Raw genomic sequence first — 18,890 nt, 5'->3', positions numbered from 1 at the left:
CGGCTCCCGCGCGGGAGAGGCGGCCTCCCCCCCCCGCGCCCCCCCGCCCGCGGAATGGTTCCGCCCGCCGCCGTGCCCAGTCATGTGCGCGGGCCGAGCCGGCCCGCCGCCTCCCGCCTCGTCCCCTCAGAGCGCGGCTGGGCCGGCCCTCGCACAAGCACCGTGGCTCCTGCGGCCTCCTTCCGAACAAAAGGGCTTAGGGAAATAAAATCGTTTGGTTAATAAGACTTCGGAAAGCGAGGGCAGGCGGTCTCGGTTGTGAATATTTTCTGATTTTTCCAGAAATCAAGCAGAAGATTGAGCTGCTGATGTCAGTTAACTCTGAGAAGTCGTCCTCTTCAGAAAGGTACAGCTGCATCTCTTGCATGAACGATTCATGGTGTAGCATTGCCAAGCAGCGGCGCAGGGCTTTTTTCTTTTCCTCGGCAAGTTTGCTAGCATTGTTTACGTATTGCATGCTGGTTATTGTACCGTATCCGTTGAGCCTCTCTTTTTGGTTAAGCTTTGTGCGTTTTTGCAGAGATTTATTGATTTCTTTTTTTAATGAAGCCTACTGGGCTGCAGCATGCAAATCGTACTACAGCAGGCTGCTGGTTTGTGTGTGCTGGTGTTGCAGACCTTGCTCCTTTTCACTGTCATGCAAGCAGCATCTCGATTTCTAAATTCGTTTTCAAAGACCTCGCGTTTTTGTTGTGTTGCAGGAAACCGTTCCACGGTTGCAAAGGGTTCCTTTCAATTTAGATGCGTAGGAAATGTAACTTGGTGAAGCGTTTCATGTCCTGTTATGTGGAAAGGGAGTGTCCTTTGCAAAGTAGCTCAGGAATCGCAAATCCTCCAGTTAGTCACATTCTGTAAGATAGATGTGATCCTTGTTCAAGTCTGTGCTAGGAAATGGAGCAGTCGCTGCATGCAGTAATGGTTCATGCCTGCAGGTAAGGACAAAATGACTCAGAAGTGTTTTTAAAGCAATTATTTTATCTGTCAATCAGATTATTACAATTTCAAGTAGCTGTTTCATTTTAAAGAAATATTTCGAGGTACTAAACGCACATTAAGTTTTCTGATGTGAAATAACCTCCTGGTGATTATTTTGTTGATTTTAAATAATCCAACCCTGCTTACTTCTATTTTGCTTGTGACTGAATTTTAGGAGAGATTTTTATTTTCAAAATCGCTTAAATCCAGAGCAACATTTTTTTCCCCCCCCAAATTATTTACAGTAATCATTTTGGCTGTATGCAAAAGACCATCCAAATGTTCCATTTTGCTATTTTAATATTGGACGTTGGCAAAAAAAAAAAATTAATTTTAAGGACTCAAACTGTATGTTTAGCTGAAATTATTATCTAAAGTACATTTTATTGAATGGCTTAGCATAGAAGGACATAATGCACTGAAAGCTATCTTAAGGAAACAGGCTAAAAGACCATCCTTCAAAATGCTCAAGTGCTGTGTGGCATGCATGGTTTTAAAAAACAAAATGAGCAGTTTAATGTAATTTGTAAGTATATTTGTGCAAGATACGTAGAAGCAAACTGCATTGCCTTTCACTAGCTGTAGTATAACAAAATATCAGCAATGAGCGATACAGAAAATGGTGGGGGGGAGTGGGTTGTTAAGTCACCTTTCCAAAATGGAGAAATATAAGAGGAGCTTTGAGAGATATTTTATTTATTTATTTATTCAAAATCAAGACTCATGAAAGAAAATGTTAATTTTTGTTTGTTTACCTCTATCCCACCCTGATGCCTAAAATTTTTAAATACAAGACTAATAAAATGGTGGTGATAACAGAGAGGATGATGGGGTGAAAATAGTAAAGGAAACAGGTGTTAACTTGATTTTTTGGAAGGGCTTTTGTTGGCATTGCTGGGGGGGAATTCTGTATATAATGTAGATATTTATTAATATGAATGTTATGCAGCACCCTAAAAGTCATCAGTCTGTTTTTGAGCAAACATGCTCATAGTTGAACTAATGGTGTTCCTAGATGAATAGGTCCCTGTAAAGGATTATAACACATAATTAGAAAAAGATGCATTTGTCTGAGATCCATTTAAATGCCATTCATTAAAAAGTAAGATTTTGTAACAGCATGATGCGTTATCTTGCAATAAGATTAAAATGTGAATGTTGTATATGCACATAGATTTCTTTTGAGGATTTAAATATGTGGTACTGTTCACCTGGAGATTGATTTGACACATCAGCTGCACAATTTACGTAGTCAATTATAAATGAAAACAACTTAATATATCTGAGGTTTTGGTTTTTTAATAACCACATTCTTTTCACCTATCTAAAAATAGACTGAATTTTTTTGCAAGCTGTTATGAAACAGTGCTGTCTATCCTATTAGCTGCCAGTTCCTTTCAAGGCCTTTTCAAAATTACTGTATAAGATGTTTTTAAGGAAAAAAAAAATTATAGTATTGAGTGTCTGAACTGCTAAACTGTCCTCAGTCTGCTGTATAACAAAATTGCAGTGTGTGTTCATACCATACAGACATGAAAATATGTGGAGTTGGTTTTTTTTGACAAACACAGAAAGGTAATTCATGCTTGCTTGTTTTTTTATTATCAGTTTTTACCCTTGCTCCTAGTGGTTGGACTTTTTGAGAAGCTTGAGTTCTCTGGGTGGAAATGCTGGGTGGAAGATCTGAAAGAGTCCATGGCTTGTTTCTTGTTTTCCACACTAGCAGAGGCTGCTAGACAGTGCTTGCATAGCAGGAGGGGAGGGGAGAGGAGGTGCTCTGTGCATTTACAGAAACTGATGGAATGGGAATAGGGAAGGAGAGAGAAGCCCTTTACTTGCCGCTTTCTTTGGTTGGTCTTTATTTTTACAAGGCGGTTTAGTGTTTGTAGGTTTTCCTGCTTGCTTGGCAAGTTCAACATGTTACCCTCTCCTAGAGAAAAAAAATGATGAGAAGGAAGCTGGAATATAATGGATGGTTTGGCTGTTGTGGAAGCTCAACATCTTAGAAAATCCTGCAGCATTCTCTTAGGATAGTTGGTTGTTTTGTTTTTAAAAAGCTTTTAGGAGACATTAGCAAGAAAGTGAGATGAACCCTTTTATTGAGGATCCTCTGAGATGTTAAAGACATTGCAGTCTTGAAAGTAAATTAATACAAACCTGAGACATTTTTTGTAGTGAGATTCATCTCCCCCCCCCCCCCCCCCCCCAAAAAAAAAAATGTAATTGCAGATGGGGGGGATAAGATATCTGTCTTTTGGTGTGTTATGGGATATTTCATTAAGCAGACACAATCAGACAGCATCTTCAAGTCCTAAATTTCTGAGTAGTTAATGCTGCCCGTGTACGTGTTAGCAGCCTGTGACAAAGTCCTCCTTCCTTGTTGATAAGGTAACCCGGGTAACTACAGATGCGTTTGTGCACATGGACGGTTACAGTGGATCAGGTAACCTACTGTAGCTTGTCACACTGAATTGATTTGTTTGGATGTCTGAGCTTTAAGTATAGCATGGAAGTGTTTTCCCACAGCATGCTTACCATGTGACACACTCCCGGTTTCTTTATCTAGTAAGTAGTAATTTAACTACCATGTACCCCCATGTTCTTTATGTTTCAGTGGAGGCTGCATGAGGTTACTTGTCCAAGCCTTGCAAATGTCATTAGAAAGCAAGTAGCAGCAGCCAAACAGAGGAGGATGGTCTTTAAAGAACCCTCCAAGAAAGCAAAAACTTTCATTTCTGTTGTATGAGTTAGTCTTCTCCTGTACAGTATAGTCAACCCTTTTGAGCTCTACAGATTTTCTTTTTTGCCTTTTTAAGGGCTTTGTGGAATTCCTTGTAAGTTTCTGTTTCATTTTGAGAAAAGTAATTTGTTCCACCTCGATCACTTTCTGCTCTTTAGACTGCAAACCTAATGTATATAGTATTTTTCATACTCTAGGACAAATAATTGGGTATTTTTTTAGCTCTGATTTTGGATTCTAAGTTTATGTCATCTTAGCAATGCAGTTTGACCACAGGGTATTTACTGGTAAAGGTTATTTAGCAAGGCTGGTAAGTCTGAAGTATTTGACCTACTCTTTTCCTGTCTTTCCACAAAGGCTGCATATGCACATTTCTTTGAAATGAATTTCTGCTTCAGTGTTTTTAAAAAAAAAATAATATCAGCCACTCATGAGCAGTCTTAAAGTAGATAACAGGTGTGTATATAATTCAATTTTAATGATTTTGAGGGGTTTTATAAATAGCAGTAAAGGGAAAATACTTTCAAATGACAGTAGGAGAGCAAAGTTTGTTATTCAATGTGTAGAAGTATTTACACTGGGGTGGTGCAGGCAAGGTTTAAGGACAACTGGTTTTAGTTTTGTTCTGGTTAGGGTTGTTTTTTTTTGTTGGATGGTTTTGTTTTGTTTTTTTTGTTTTAGCCTTGTGCTCTGTGTACCCCTCACTCTTTGTAATTTATCTTTGCAGAGCAAGTTAATGTATTTCTCAATGCTTTTACGTGGTTTCTTCATCAGGTCATGCCAAGAATGCAGTCAGGGATAAAGTGAAGGAGGAAGAAATCTTAAATTAATGAGGAGGAAGAAAAAAGAGGGAGGCTGAGTACTGTCTGCTTCCTTTTCTAAGAGACCTAATGTTGATATAAGAGGCATTGTGAAACAATTTATGATCCTGAAGGATTCCTACAGGTTTAGGAACATGTGGAAAATTTTTGTTCTGTTTTTTTTTGTTGTTGTTGTTGTTGTGTGTTTTTTCTTTTTTTAATTTAATTTAATTGTGGATGCACTACTTCTCCTAAGGCAGAAGTGTCACTTGTAATGAAGTACAGGAATAAAACACATGTTTAAAAGTAGAAGAACCATCAGCTCAACATTCAGTGTGAGCTGACATTGCTGTGTGTCACATGAATGTTTTGGAGTAATTATTAGATAATAGGGCATTATAAGATAATTCTATTGTTATTTATGTAAGTAACATTGAAACAAAAAATAATTATCAGAATAATGCAACTATTTCATCAGTTCCACTAACTTTTAAACACGTTTTTAAAATACCATCTTTTCTTTAGCTGTCTTCCCAATTTACTTTTTTTTTTTTTTAGTGTAAAAGAAATTTTGCCTAACTTCCATTTCAGGGCAGCTCAGATTTATTTTTAGTAGTCATACAACTTCAATTTTTCAGTTTTCTTTATATAATATATGATAATGATGAACAGTGTATATTTTTTTCCCCCTTTTTTCAAAATTGCAAGCTAATACTGCTATTTGTTGTATTTTATCTCAGAAATAAGGAGGAAATCATCCTATCTTAATGTGGGCCCTAAGCCATTTGTCCAGGGAGGCACTTCATTCCACCACCAAACTCTGGTGACAGTGTGCCTCTATAGCTCTCTTAGACTAGATACTTAATTATAGATTACTAAAATTGGACCAAAATAAATCCTGTGTTTTATGTATTTTTCATATTAAAGGTTTCACAGGCTCATTGTTTTAGCATGCAAGCCTTTTGAGTGAAGTTTGAAAGAGGTGTAGAGACAAGGAATGCTGCAACATGCCATTGTGCTTGTGTAGAAAAGAAATAACTGGAAATAGCCTATGTAGAAGCAGTCACTTGTGGAGCAGCTTTTTCACTCAAGGTGGTATTTTTAGGGGATGCTGCACTCTTTTTAGAGCTGATAGCACCTGTATCAGTTCATCAGTAGGTTTTGAAAATACTTAGAATTTGAAGTGTGTTTTATTTTTTAGTGGTAGACTTTGTTTATTCCTGTGTCTGTCTGGAATTTCTGGTATATGTAAGAAAATCATGTACTTTGATATTTATCATTACTGAGATGTATCATTATTATCCCTACTATTCAGGTGATCTTCTGTGCACTACTTTATTTTTTTATTTATTTCTTTTTTTGTCTTTAAGAGCTTTTCATCATGCAATTATTTGTGAGATACTTACTACAGGGAGGTTTCTAATATACCTTCTGAAAACACAGATCTCGGGTTTTGGCACTTACTGTTGGAACTAAAATAAGAGAACTTTGGGAAAGGGAGAGATTGAAGGTGCTGGGGGGTTGTATGAGATTTTCCCGTAAGAGAACTGTTCACTGGAAACTTAATTCAAGCAATCCAGTGATGATTAGAACACAGTTAGTTAATGGCTAAAAAACCATGTATGTAAAAAAAATTGCAAAACTATGACTTGAACAATATACTTTCTAAGGTAAACGTAGGTACTCCAATTCTACTTCAGGGTAGAATGTTGGCAAAAATGTAACAGGTCATTTTAAGCAAAGCTGTTTATTACAAATTCAGTTTGTTTCAGGATTTGAAACTTTTTGCCTAATCACAGTCTTAATCATGACTTCACTAAAATGTCCATGCCAGGCCCATAGACAGATGGTGAGGGAACGTTACCTGATAGATTGCATAAAACAATGTGTACCTATGCCAGATGACTGCATTTCTGTTGTCACTGTGCTGTGTTACAAGATAAATTAATCTGTGGCTTTCTGCATCTTCACATTATATACTTACAAATGAATAATAAAATACTTAAATGTTAATATAATTCAGTAAATTTACTGTGATGTGATATGTGTATTTTCATTGATCCGCAATTGATGTAGTTACCAAGAGACGATAAGCAACAGATTAAGCAAATGTATGCCAATTTAAGCATTCCATTTTGTTGCGTATTTCGTGTATTATAAGCATATTATAAGGAAATTGTGGCATCTCTCAGCTTGTGAGTTGCTGTGAATCCTGCCATACAGTTCAGAGGATATCCACCAGTCTTTCAGTTTGATTGAAAAATACCTTTTCTGTCCAAAGGATGTTGTGACCAGAAGGTCTTTTACTAGTTCTGCCTTTAGGAATTTCATGCTCCTGAGCAAGTATCTGCCCCAGGTGCTTCTGTATTTTCTTCAAGACTCACCCTTAGGCTTGGGTAAACTCTGACAAAATCCAGTTACTGTTGCCTTAAAAACAAGTATTAAAGTCATCTCACCTAGGATGCTTTACCAAACTCATGCTGCTGATTGTGACTAGACAGATAGTGAATTGCTATTTCCCTTTCTTTTGCTTCAGTCTTTTTTTTTATTCTTTAAAGATCCAAGCTCTGCCTGTTATATATGCTACAAATGAAGGAGTGCCAGTTCTTTACCAAGTCTGTCTACACAGCTTTCCTCATCTGATTATAGCTTTAGGTCAGTCAGGCTGGTTGATTGCTTTTCGATTGCTTTTCTTCCATGACTGGACAATGTTCCAGACCAGAACCACATCCCACGTAGATGTTCTGTTTGTATGAAATTTTGACTATTGTGTTTAATAAGATATTCAGAAGGCACTTTAAATAACCTCTCTGTACTGATGTGTCGTAATTCTAACTTTATCTTGTTGTCTGCTAAAACAACAAATGACTGTAAATTGGTGATACCCTCATTTACTGAAAGATAGTATTTTCTTCTCTTGAAAGCTTGTAAAACATCTGCATTTTAATGTTGTGCTAGTGAATCTTGAAGACTTTTTTTCCAAAACCTGGAGCAGCATAATTCTGTGGAAGGGAGGAGAATTTCTTAAAGCTACTTCTTATTTGGCAAAATGTCATTGGAGTAACATGAAACATTTTAAGAATTCAGTGCTTTGTTTTCATGAAACAACTTCCTATGCCCCAAATCTACTGGGATGTTCACAGTCTTCCTAAGAAGGCAAGGACTTGTCCTCTCTTCTGTTGCTCAGTACCACTATGCATGGGGATAGAGTAGCGTATATCTTTTGGGGGGCAAGGAAGGCCATATTAGTACAGAAACTGTTAAGCTATGTGTTTGTTCTGTGTTGTCAAAGTTTAAATATTAGCAGTAGTTCTGGCAGAAACTGGGAGAACTGATTTTGTCATTAATACTACTATAAAGAGTATTATTTTCTTTTGTAACCACTGTATCAGAGTATCCAGCAGTGATTTTTCTGTGTAGTTGGAAAAGGGGTCTGAAATTCTTACAGGTTTCAGTGAACAGCTCTTTTGTTTTTCTGTATCCAACACCAGGACCCGCAGATTCTTATTGTCCGTCATCTTCAGCTGCTGTGGCCGCTGTCCACAGAACCATTCAATTCCTGCCATGCCCACATACCAAACGGATGTATCAACCTCTGTTTATTCCATGCCATGAACTAGAATGGAAGATGTTTGGAATTAGCTCGGCTCTTTATGAATCCTCCTATAAAAGGATTACCTTACGCATAGGAGACCACGTGCGGTGGTTTCCTCAGAGTGGTGCTTTGTCATCCTCAGTACGACAGCGTAAAGCCTTCTGACAGCTCCTGTTGCGTATGTGACAAGAATCAGGAATTTCCACTGCTGCTTGGTGTCTTAGCTATGAGAAGACTGTAATACAGCTTTGGACCAAGACTTCCCTAAGAGATATGAAAGGGTGATCAACCATAGTGATTCTGAAGTACATTTTTATCAAATAAAATGTTTCATTCTAATATAATATAAATAGGAGTACAAACAGTCTTTATATACTTAGTCTGAAGTCTCACTTGGCTCCTTCCCAGGTAATTAATGTTTCAGAGTGTTAGTCGAGCAAGCCAAATAAAAAAAAATACTGCCTTCCTCAGAATGCTTATGTTTCACAACAGAAGTGAAAGAATGGAGAACCTAAAAAGAATTATTGGTGATCAAGGAAAAAAGTCCTTTCTCACAAGTACTCTTGATATCCGTAGGTGGATAACTGAGATGACAGATTAGCGTAGACCCTATTCCTTGGGTACCTCAGCTGTAGTATGCTGCCGGAGAATGCGTGATTTTTTTGTGCAGACCACTATTATTTAAAGGTGCTGTTTCTCTTTATGGAGATCTGTTTACAAGTTTCTCCAAGGCAACTTATTAAATATGTTCCGGTAATTTAATTTATATCTACTTTGTTTCATCTGTATTTTTGTGTTGTTTGTGTTATCTTCTGTTACAATGGTGTACAATAGAGTCCTGACTTGGAAAAAAACCACATAGGAAAGACCTGGTCAAGATTCCTTTCAGACATGTTTAGCACATAGGAATTTCAAGGGCTATTAAAAGAGCCAGAGGACATCCAGTTGAAGTATAATGGTGCCTGAGAATGTTAATACTTTTTTTTTTTTACTATTATTTAAATACTCAGTAGTTAACAAAATGCCTTAGCAAAACTCCATGGAGTGTGTCCAGTAGATGCAAGGTCTGGTTTAGCAGGTATAGACTACCCCGAACTCGAATCTTAGGCAGATTTATACACTTCACCTTCAAAGGTTATGGATAGCTTTGCTAAGAAACTAGCTAAAGGTGTGTGTCCTTTTTAGCCATGCCAATTGTTAGAGGTAGCCAAATATGGAGGGCTTTGGGTCCCAGGGGCATTCCTCCTATCCCAGCTAAATAGGTAAGCGCAAGGCTGCTGCACTTCTGTGTCCCCAGGGCCAGCCAGTAATGAGACTGAGTGCTTATTCCCAATAGGTGTGTGTGCATGCACACACACTCACATACAGAAAATGTGTATGCAGCTGGCCACACAGATCAACAGATACTCAAACCAGTGCTTTTATTGGCACCCATGTAAACATACACAGAGCACTCAAGCAAGAACTGCACGGACAGACCAGTCCTGTTCCTCCTTTCCAGATCCTCAGAATGGAAGCCCACTAGTGGAATTTTCATGGAAACTCACACACATGCTATACGGGTCCCCCGAGTAGCCTGTTTTAAATGGTCTGTGTAGTTGCTGAAGTCTTGACCCATTGGTGTCTCCCAGTTGTTGGCACCTAGATGCATGAGCACCTCTACTTGCTGGCCAGTCTGGCTTGAAGTTGGCTTGAGTTCACACATACACACTCATAACAGAAAGTGCATCCACAAAGAAGACAGAAATAGCATTTAATGGAGATATAGGATAGACAGTTGTGGTCAAGGGCAGGGGTCAGTCAGGCAAGTGCACTGGCCAGCCACCCATTTGCACTGGGTGTCCTATTTATCCATTTTCCCTGCTGTTTTCCCATACCTTCTCCCTTGTCTACCTTTATCACTGTCTTTTTCTGCCTCTAGTGCCTTCCCCTAAATATTTCATAATGTTTTGCATGTTGTCACAGTCCCACGGTAAGTTTTATACAATCTCAAAATGTTTTTCCTCCCTGCATCCCATAATAAGTCCTGTACCCCTTTAGGCAATAACCTTTAGTTTTGAAGGTGTTTCTGGGGAGAGAGTTTCCTCCTTGACTCACCTTGGTGGGTTTCACACTGGGGGGAATATGGTCTAATTGATGGTCTTGGGAGTAGCTGATTCAGGTGCTCCATTTTCACTGATTAGGTTTTTAGGGTTTCTCTACCTATGCTTGCTGGATCTGTTTCTATTATGATTAGCCTTTAATCAGATAACCTAACACTGGTCTCCCAGGGCCCTAGTAGCACCTGTCAAAGCTGGATCTAGGTCTGTTTGGATTTTTGGCCATCTGACATGGGCATCCAAAGGACTGAGATCAGCTGAGGGTAAAAAAATGCACCATTTCTTTGCTACTACTTCTCAGTCTCATGGAAATTTACTGTTACAGAGTTTTGTCTACTACTTAACTCCTATCCAGTTTACACATGTATATGTCTAGAAAGGAAAAGTGAGGTATCTTCTTTCAATGTCTTACATATATACTCTATGCCTCAGACTTAGGCCTGCTGGAGATGTTAGGCTCATACATCTAACGAAGGCAAAACTCAGCAATGACTGCAACCAACTAGTGCTACTTACTGTGCTGAACTTGTCTTCTGTGCTTATTGCAAAACCTATGCGAGATAAGATAGCACAGCGATGCGTAGTAATAGTGTCGTGGTTTAACCCCAGCCAGCAACTAAGCACCACGCAGCCGTTCACTTACTCCCCCCCATCCAGTGGGATGGGGGAGAAAATCGGGAAAAAGAAGTAAAACTCCTGGGTTGAGATAAGAACAGTTTAATAGAACAGAAAAGAAGAAACTAATAATGATAATGATAACACTAATAAAATGACGACAGTAGTAATAAAAGGATTGGAATGTACAAATGATGCGCAGGGCAATTGCTCACCACCCGCTGATCGACACCCAGCTAGACCCCGAGCGGCCATCCCCTGCCCCCACTTCCCCGTTCCTATACTGGATGGGGCGTCCCATGGTATGGAATACACCATTGGCCAGTTTGGGTCAGGTGCCCTGGCTGTGTCCTGTGCCAACTTCTTGTGCCCCTCCAGCTTTCTCGCTGGCTGGGCATGAGAAGCTGAAAAATCCTTGACTATAATCTAAACACTACTGAGCAACAACTGAAAACATCAGTGTTACCAGCATTCTTCACATACTGAACTCAAAACATAGCACTGTACCAGCTACTAGGAAGACAGTTAACTCTATCCCAGCTGAAACCAGGACAAATAGTAAGGAGTTCTGAAGCATAAACCAGCTCAGACTAGACATCCTGCTTCTATGTGTTCTGGTCCAGAAAATGCTGTCTGATAATAGCAGTCAAAAAGTATTTCTTGGGTTAGTTTAAAAAGGATGAAAAGCAATCATACATCCTTGTTTAGAAGGGGAGTAATGTCTCCAAGGTGAACAGGAAGGCCAGTCATGAATTTGACCTTGCAAGCATCAAGAGGTTGCTCAATTTCCTTGCAAGGTAGCTGAGCAGGCGAAAAACACAGACCCGTAATGTGTATTAGCCAATATTTGGCTATCTGACATCTGTATTCAGAAAACCTGGCATGTAGTGTTTCTATTATAAGAGCCCAAGAGCTAGCTAACACTTGAGGCTTTGCCAAGTTGCTTCTCTCAGGAAGAGAAATAGATTGTGATTTGAGGGTTGTGAGATTTTTTTGTGTGTGTGTATGTGCAGTCCTGTTTATTTACAAAGCATGTACACAGAGCTCTGTTTGCTTGAGCAGAGTAGAAACAAAGTGCAACATGCGCTATTTTGCTGATGTTTTCAAGTCTACCTGTCTAGCAAGTACTGTATTAAGCCGCCCCCCAAACTCCAACAAACCACCCAAAAACCCCCCCACAACTCTCTCCTGGGATCACAGGCACAGCATGTTTTACTGGTTTTTTTTTCTGCTTAAAGCACAGAGGCATATATAACTGCAAGTTTCCCCCAGCTCCTTTAATTTCATAATTATTATTTATAAAATTCTTAATTCTTCATACACCTTACAGTCAGACTGGATTTGATGTGTAAGTGCTTTGGACAGCGTCCCGTCCCCCCCCCCCCCCCCCCCGCAGTTTTGTAAAAGACCTAATGTTCCTTTTTTATTTAGACTAAAAAGAGGGTATTCAGCCCAACCATCAGCCTTGATTGCAGCCAAATAACAGTTTTCTTTAGAAAATCTTTCTGCTTGATCACAGACATTTTTTTTAGGATAACAATGACATAACTAAAATATAAGTTTCAAAAAAAGTCTTTATGCATGCTGTAATACTTTTATTCACTTTCTGGACTCTACAGTTTGTTCCCATGTCACATTGCATGGCATCTGAAGACTCCTGCCCTTTACTGCAAGTAGCTCTAGTCGGGCCTTTCCCATGGACAGGTGTGAGCTGCTTTAGGATCTGTCTTCCCAGGTTTCTGCCAGGTCTTCACTGGACTTCTCTAGGGCAAGAGTGTTTAGATTTAGTCTATTCTGGGTGTTGGGTTTTGGTGTCTTTTTTTTTTTTTTCCTTCTAAATGATTGCTTTTCTCTAGAAAGCCTGACTCTAGGTTAATCACATGATGCTTCATCACCCTGCTCTATTGGTCTAAGCCTGTATGAGTCAGCTGGAACTGACATGCACATGGTCTTCCTTAACTCCTGAAAGCTTCTGAGACTCACAACTTCTTGGCTCTTTAAAATTCTTCGAAGACCTTGTTGTTTTGTCCACAACTAGCAGTTCATGTGTATACTGTTGCCTGCAAAAAGTAATCCGTCATTCAATTGCAGTGGAGTTTTATATGCTAATAATACAACAGGAGGTTTATCCCAGAGCTTTCCCTTTACTCCCCACCCCAATCCTCATTTTTGTCCCTCTTTGTGTTTAGGTACCATCTGCTATCAGTCCTCTGTCATCTGTTTGCTTTGTTATGCCCAGCCTTTGATTTTATGCTGGCTATGTGAAAATTTATTTTAAAGTACTGGTGCATTGAAAGAGATACGGATTATGTGACGTGAAAGTTAGAGATATGAAAACATGGTAGTACTTCACTTGCTTCTGCGTGTATGTATGTGTTTGATGAAGGTTTTATAATAATTCAGTTATCAGCTTGTAATGGCTAGAGTTCACAAGAGAAATAACAGAACTTTGTGATGTAGCAAAAAATAATCCAAGTATATACTGAAGGACAAAAATGGTAGAGGCTTAAGATATATTTAATGTTGATTAAACAATAGCAGCGTCTGTTGTTTATCTTGACTTCAGCAAGACTTTTGGCACTGTCTGCCATAACATCTCAGTTGGCAAACTGAGGAGTTCTGGGCTAGATAAGTAGACAGTGAAGTGGATTGAAAACTGGCTGAACTGTTGGGCCTAAAGGGCTGTGGTCAGTGGCACAAAGTCCAGCAGGAGACCAGTCACTAGTGGCATACTCCAGCAGTCATCCTTTACTGGGGCCAATATTGGCTGGAGAAATGGGCTGACACAAACCTCCTGAAGTTTTCCCTGAAGCACAGGGAAATGCCAAGTCCTGCACTGGGATGGGAATAACCCATGCACCAGTGCAGGCTGGGGGCCAACCAGCTGGAAAGTGGCTTTGCAGGAAAGGACCTGGTAGACAGCACATTGAACATGAGCCAGCAAAGCATGAGGCAGAGCATTGCCAGCAAGTCAAGGGAGGTGATCCTTCCTCTCTAGTCCGCCCTGATGAGACACACTGGAATGCTGTGTCCAGTGCTGGGCTCCCCAGTACAAGAGAGCTCTAGAGGGACATGCTGGAGCAGGTCCACTGAAGGGCCACAAAGATGGTGAGGGGCTTGGAGCCTGTATCATACAAGGAGAGGCTGACAGAGCTGGGTTGTTCAGCCTCGAGAAGAGAACGTCCTGGGGGATCTCACCAGTGTGCCTAAGCAAATACCTGATGGATGCGTGTAAAGAAGACAGACTTCTCGGTGGTGCCCAGTGACCAGAGAAGAGGCAGAAGGCACAGACTGAAATACAGTAAACTCCAGACATAAGAAAAACTTTTTACTGTGAGGGTAGTTCAACACTGGCACCAGTTGCCCAAAGGGGTTGTGGAATCTCCATCTTTGGAGATACTCAAAACCAAACTGGACATGACCCTGAGCAACCTGCTCAAGGTAACCCTGCTTTGAGCAGTCAGGTGGAACCAGGTGACCTCCAGAGGTCCCTTCCAGCCTCAACTGTTCTGTGACTGTGTGGAAACAGAGTATTTGGACAAAGCTTGCTTTCTGAAATTCAGCTAAAACTATAACAGGAAAGACACATACTAGAGTTCTTAAAAGCTATTACTTTTTTTTTTTAATAAAGCCTTCTTACATCAGGAATTTGTTCTGACTTCTGTACTTCAAATATAATCCTAAGACTGGTTGCTTTTTTAGTTGGTCATCATCATTTTCTGTTGAAAGCACCTTTTTCTGTAGTCAAATAATTCACATGAAGGCACATAGCTTTTCTAGATATTGTTCTATATATTCTTGTTTATCTGTCATAAAGTCAAACCCTGTAAAACAAAAAAAGCCTGTCCAAAAGACATCTGTCTGGTCCAGTTCTATCTCTCTGGCTATTTGTTTCCCCTTCTACAGTAACTGCGGCCTCACTAGCTTTACTGTACTAATTCTTTGTCTTTTTCCTCTAGCTCTTTCTAAAATTCACTTCGGAATTTGGTGTTTAGCTGTTTTGCATCTAGGGAAGGGATTGGGTCTCAGATCTATAGGCAGATATTTTACAGTGGACTTAAAGGTAATCAATAAGGGAGGTATTTGATTGTTGTTCATCATCTGTCCTGGATATTTCAGAAGCATACGCTATTCCTGCATCTTAATTTCTGATGCTCTGAGTTATTCATAGTTAATTATGCTTTTCACCTATTAAACTTTCAGCAGATTCTAAGATAATATTTGGGTTGGGAGGGCTTTTACTTATTTATTTATGATAAATTCATAGCTTTGATTGTGGCAGAGAAAGCTTTTTACCAAATTACATTAATGAAGTGATAATTTAACTCCTTCAACACACGTGACTAATATACTTGCCATATGACAAGTAATGCAGAAACTTTCCCTTTTCTTGGGCAATCTCATCTTTATTCACTGGTAAGAAAACCATCATTTTGGTTTCTGTGGAAACTGCTGTGAGGTAATAACTGTGTAAACTGTAACAATTTCTTCATAATTAAACACCTAGAAAATTATTTTTAGCTGTGACTTGTATCTTTTAAGTTGGAACCAATCTGTTCTAAGTAATAGAATGCAAACAGCAGATACTCAAAATTACAGAAAAAATGGAACACTCAGCTCATTGAGTAGCTCATTGATAGGAGTTTGGCAATGAAACTTTTTAATAAAAACAAAGGAGGATATGGAATAAATACTTGAAGTGTTCTATCTTTAAATGAAATGAGAACTTTTAATGTAAATAGAGATGGGTAGAAACTAATTCTGAGTGTAATGCAGTTAACTGTCAGCATGGATATTGGTGTACAAGGATTTACATGTAAAATACATTGCATTGCTTTTTTGTTAGGATAGACATATTATAATAATTAGTGGGCTACAGCTATTTTTATACAAATGTAAACCTCAGTGATTTATATTTTGCATACTGCAAGCATTCAGTACTATCAACTGGAATGTTGCATCCTTCCTTTTTAGCCCCGCCTGCATGTATTTTATGTCCGCTGTTGATTTGTTTCTTGCCTTGATTGGATAGGAGGATCACAGGCTACAGTTAATCAACTTATGTTGTAGCTTTTCAGGTAGTGCTGGGAGCCTGCTGTATGACCTAGGTATTGAAGAATCAGTAGGCAATCAAGAAGGAAAATAATTCTTGCTAGGTAAAACTGATTTTTTTGGGGGTGGGGTGGGGTGGGGAGCAGGATTATGCGGAATACTTAGAGAAAGATAATGACAGGATTTGCATATTCAGTCTGTCTGCAAAGTTCAGTCACAGGCTGCTTTGGGGGATTATGAAAAGTATTTCTTATTTTGACTGTAATAAAATTATATTGTTTAAAAATAGCATTGATGATAAACTAAAAATTATGTTCTGTAGCATGGCTTTGCACTAAGTTTTTTTTTTTAAAGCCATATGTAAATGGATCACGGTGAGTGGTTTAATTGATTAGAGGAGGGAAGGTGTGGGTATATCTAATTCAAAACATTTTTCCCCCAAATAATCTAGTCCTTTTTTAACCAAGTCTTCCTGAGTTGGAAATCAAAGTTTTGTAATTTAAAATGTAAGTGAAGATTGACAGTCTTAAAGTTTCTTTCTAGATTTTCTTTTTTTTTTTTGGCATGTTTGTTGCTGCTGTTAGCATTCAATCTGTAATTTCATAGTAATGCAAAAGTCTGCTTTCAATTACAATGTAATTTCACTGCATGTAATAGAAATTGCTAGAACTTCAGGGAAATACAGATTGGCTTCCTTGTGCCAGATTGGAGGATGTAAATTGCTGTTGTGTAGAGGTGTGGGTGATGCTGACAGTGTCAGCGGAGGTGATTCGTTCCGAGTGAATCACTAGCTTGATAGGAGGGTGAAAACTTGAGAGTTTGTAAGTCGGCCTTTATTTTGTATGTTGATTTGACTTCAAAATGCGAATCTTGAGAAGAGGCAGTTACTAGAAATCATGAAATGCAGTATTTGTATTAAACTTAGGGGGCAAAAATATTATGAACTATAGGGAAGAGTTCTTTGTCAATATCTTTTTTTCTTAGTTTTATGGACTTCATGCTAGTTAAGTTTGGCAAATATGTCCAGATACTGCTAATTACTGTTCCAGTGTTGCTGACATGACTAGTTTAATTTTTCCAAAATCTGTTGAATATACTGTGTTTTGCTTAAGGGTTTCTTTTTTATCTTTTTTTTTTCTTTAAGTTTTAGTCGATTGTACATTGTTGTATTGGCATATTTCAGAACAGTCCAAGCTCATGTTGAACTGGAATCCGTAAACATAATTAAGGTGATGGTGGTGTTAAGATGCGATTAGGTTTGTTAAAGATATAAACACAAAAGTGAAATGTCTTTTTTCACAGGAGATGCTAACATCTCTTTGATTGTATGATTGTGATTTGTCTGTTTAAAAGTTTTCTTTCAAATCATTTGATTTTTCTTAAAGACAGGGATTCTTAGTGTGAAAGATGCATATATGTGTTTCTTCCAAACAAAGATGACTAGTGGAAAGACATGATATGTACACGCTCTGAAGAGAAGGATTTTTTTTTCTCAGTTTTTGCTTTTTAGAAGGAATGAAACTTCAGTTTTGAGAAATTGTGTTTAATGGTTTCCTGTAAAGCATAAGTATAAAGGCACATGTAAATGCAATATATCTTTAGAAGTATGTTACGTATTTAACTTACTTGAGTATTTCTTGCCTTTTTTTAACAAAAGGTGCTGAATTTAAAAATTCACCTGGGCTTCTCTTGCACTTGTTTTAAGTAAGTCTTAACACTTCAGCATTGTTCTGTTGACTTTTTTTTATCGTAGTCCCCACTGTTACTCCTGCAGTTTGCAAACTTTAAAGCATTAGCTAAAAGAAACAGATACTGACTGAGGCTGGTAAAACTCTGATTTCTATCAGCTGTATTAATTTGTAACCACATTGCCTGTAAGTACATGTCTCCATCTTGCATTCCTGTTTCTAGCTTACTTTTACCTTGGTTGATGTTTATAACATCTTTGCCCAAGGAAAGCTTGATATGTCTCCCTCCAGGACTCATCAATAACTGTATTTGAATTGTCCTTAGGGTTTTAGGCAGAGTACCAGAAGTCATTACTCTCCCTCAGGATCTATTGTGCTGTGTCTGAAATGATGCCAGCCTGTGACAGTCAAAGCAAAAGGCCTGTGTTTGATTATCAAATGCTGTTGTATTCATACTGCTTTAACTTCTAGGCCATTTTGTTCATTTTTGCAACCAGTTTCATTTTTATTTCTCCATGTTGTGTATGAGGTTACAGATCAGAGAGGAACTAAGGCATGGTTGTGATGATTCTTTACTATTTTTAATGTGCTTTGATTTACCTTTTGATGTAGCTTGTGCTTTCTTGGAGTTTTTTGATGTTACAATGGGAAATAGCAGTTGTTCTCAAGCTTTTAGCTGGTGCTTGCTATGTGTGTCTGCATGCCCATAATGAGCTGAGCAGGCGAGTGTGTGGACTGCTCAGTTAATGTGGCAGTGCTGCTGCCCTGCTTGGGTCTACGTAGGCTTATTAGGGAATCAGTCTCTGGTAGTACCCGGATTAAAGATGGATTAATTCTGGTTATAGTATTAGTTGAGGACATTCCTTTTCTGTTCACTTTCCTACAGGAAGGCTGATTTCTGGCACAGAAACAAGTATCTAGAGAGCTAGTGATATCTTACACTATCCCAGCTGTCTCCTAGGTGGATATTTCCTGGATTTCTGGTTGGCAAATTCTGTAACAGGATTTTGTTACTGGTGACATGACAAGCTTACCCAGGTTCCTTATGCTTCTCAGTGAACTACAAGGGATATATACTTCCTGCGTATGGTTCTGTGCGAAAGGCTTATCTCAGCCTAAGAGTTTTGCAACTGAAATGAGTGGTCCTGCCACAGCTTTTCCACTTGTGCCAGTCTTCCTCTTCCCTCTGCACCCCCCACAAGTTTTCCACTTCAGTGAGCTGAGTTAGTTCACTGGGGCATCAGGTAAATGCCAGAGTGTGCGTGCTGGATGGGAGCAGAGAACATGTGGGCAGGACAGTAATTGCATATACCATGAGCTATCGAG

At 38.9% G+C, this 18,890-nt stretch overlaps 1 protein-coding gene across 6 annotated transcripts in view; it reads left to right on the top strand.

The window, feature by feature from the left end:
- Positions 1–18,890, top strand: part of SRPK2 (SRSF protein kinase 2) — a 149,238-nt gene that overhangs the window by 47,839 nt on the left and 82,509 nt on the right. The window contains exon 3 of one of the 6 annotated variants that reach the window (XM_075024816.1): positions 283–346. The exons of 4 other annotated variants lie outside the window; for them this stretch is intronic. In XM_075024816.1, coding sequence (XP_074880917.1) covers positions 309–346 — 38 coding nt within the window. In that variant the 5' untranslated portion in view covers positions 283–308. Of the gene's footprint in view, positions 1–119; positions 347–18,890 lie in introns of those variants that run through there. One more of the 6 variants, XM_075024818.1, reaches the window with a different exon arrangement.

Source organism: Buteo buteo, chromosome 4, assembly GCF_964188355.1.
Source record: "Buteo buteo chromosome 4, bButBut1.hap1.1, whole genome shotgun sequence".
NCBI classification, from domain to species: domain Eukaryota; kingdom Metazoa; phylum Chordata; class Aves; order Accipitriformes; family Accipitridae; genus Buteo; species Buteo buteo.
Note: the sequence above shows the minus strand (reverse complement) of the source record. Positions and strands in the feature narration are given on the sequence as shown.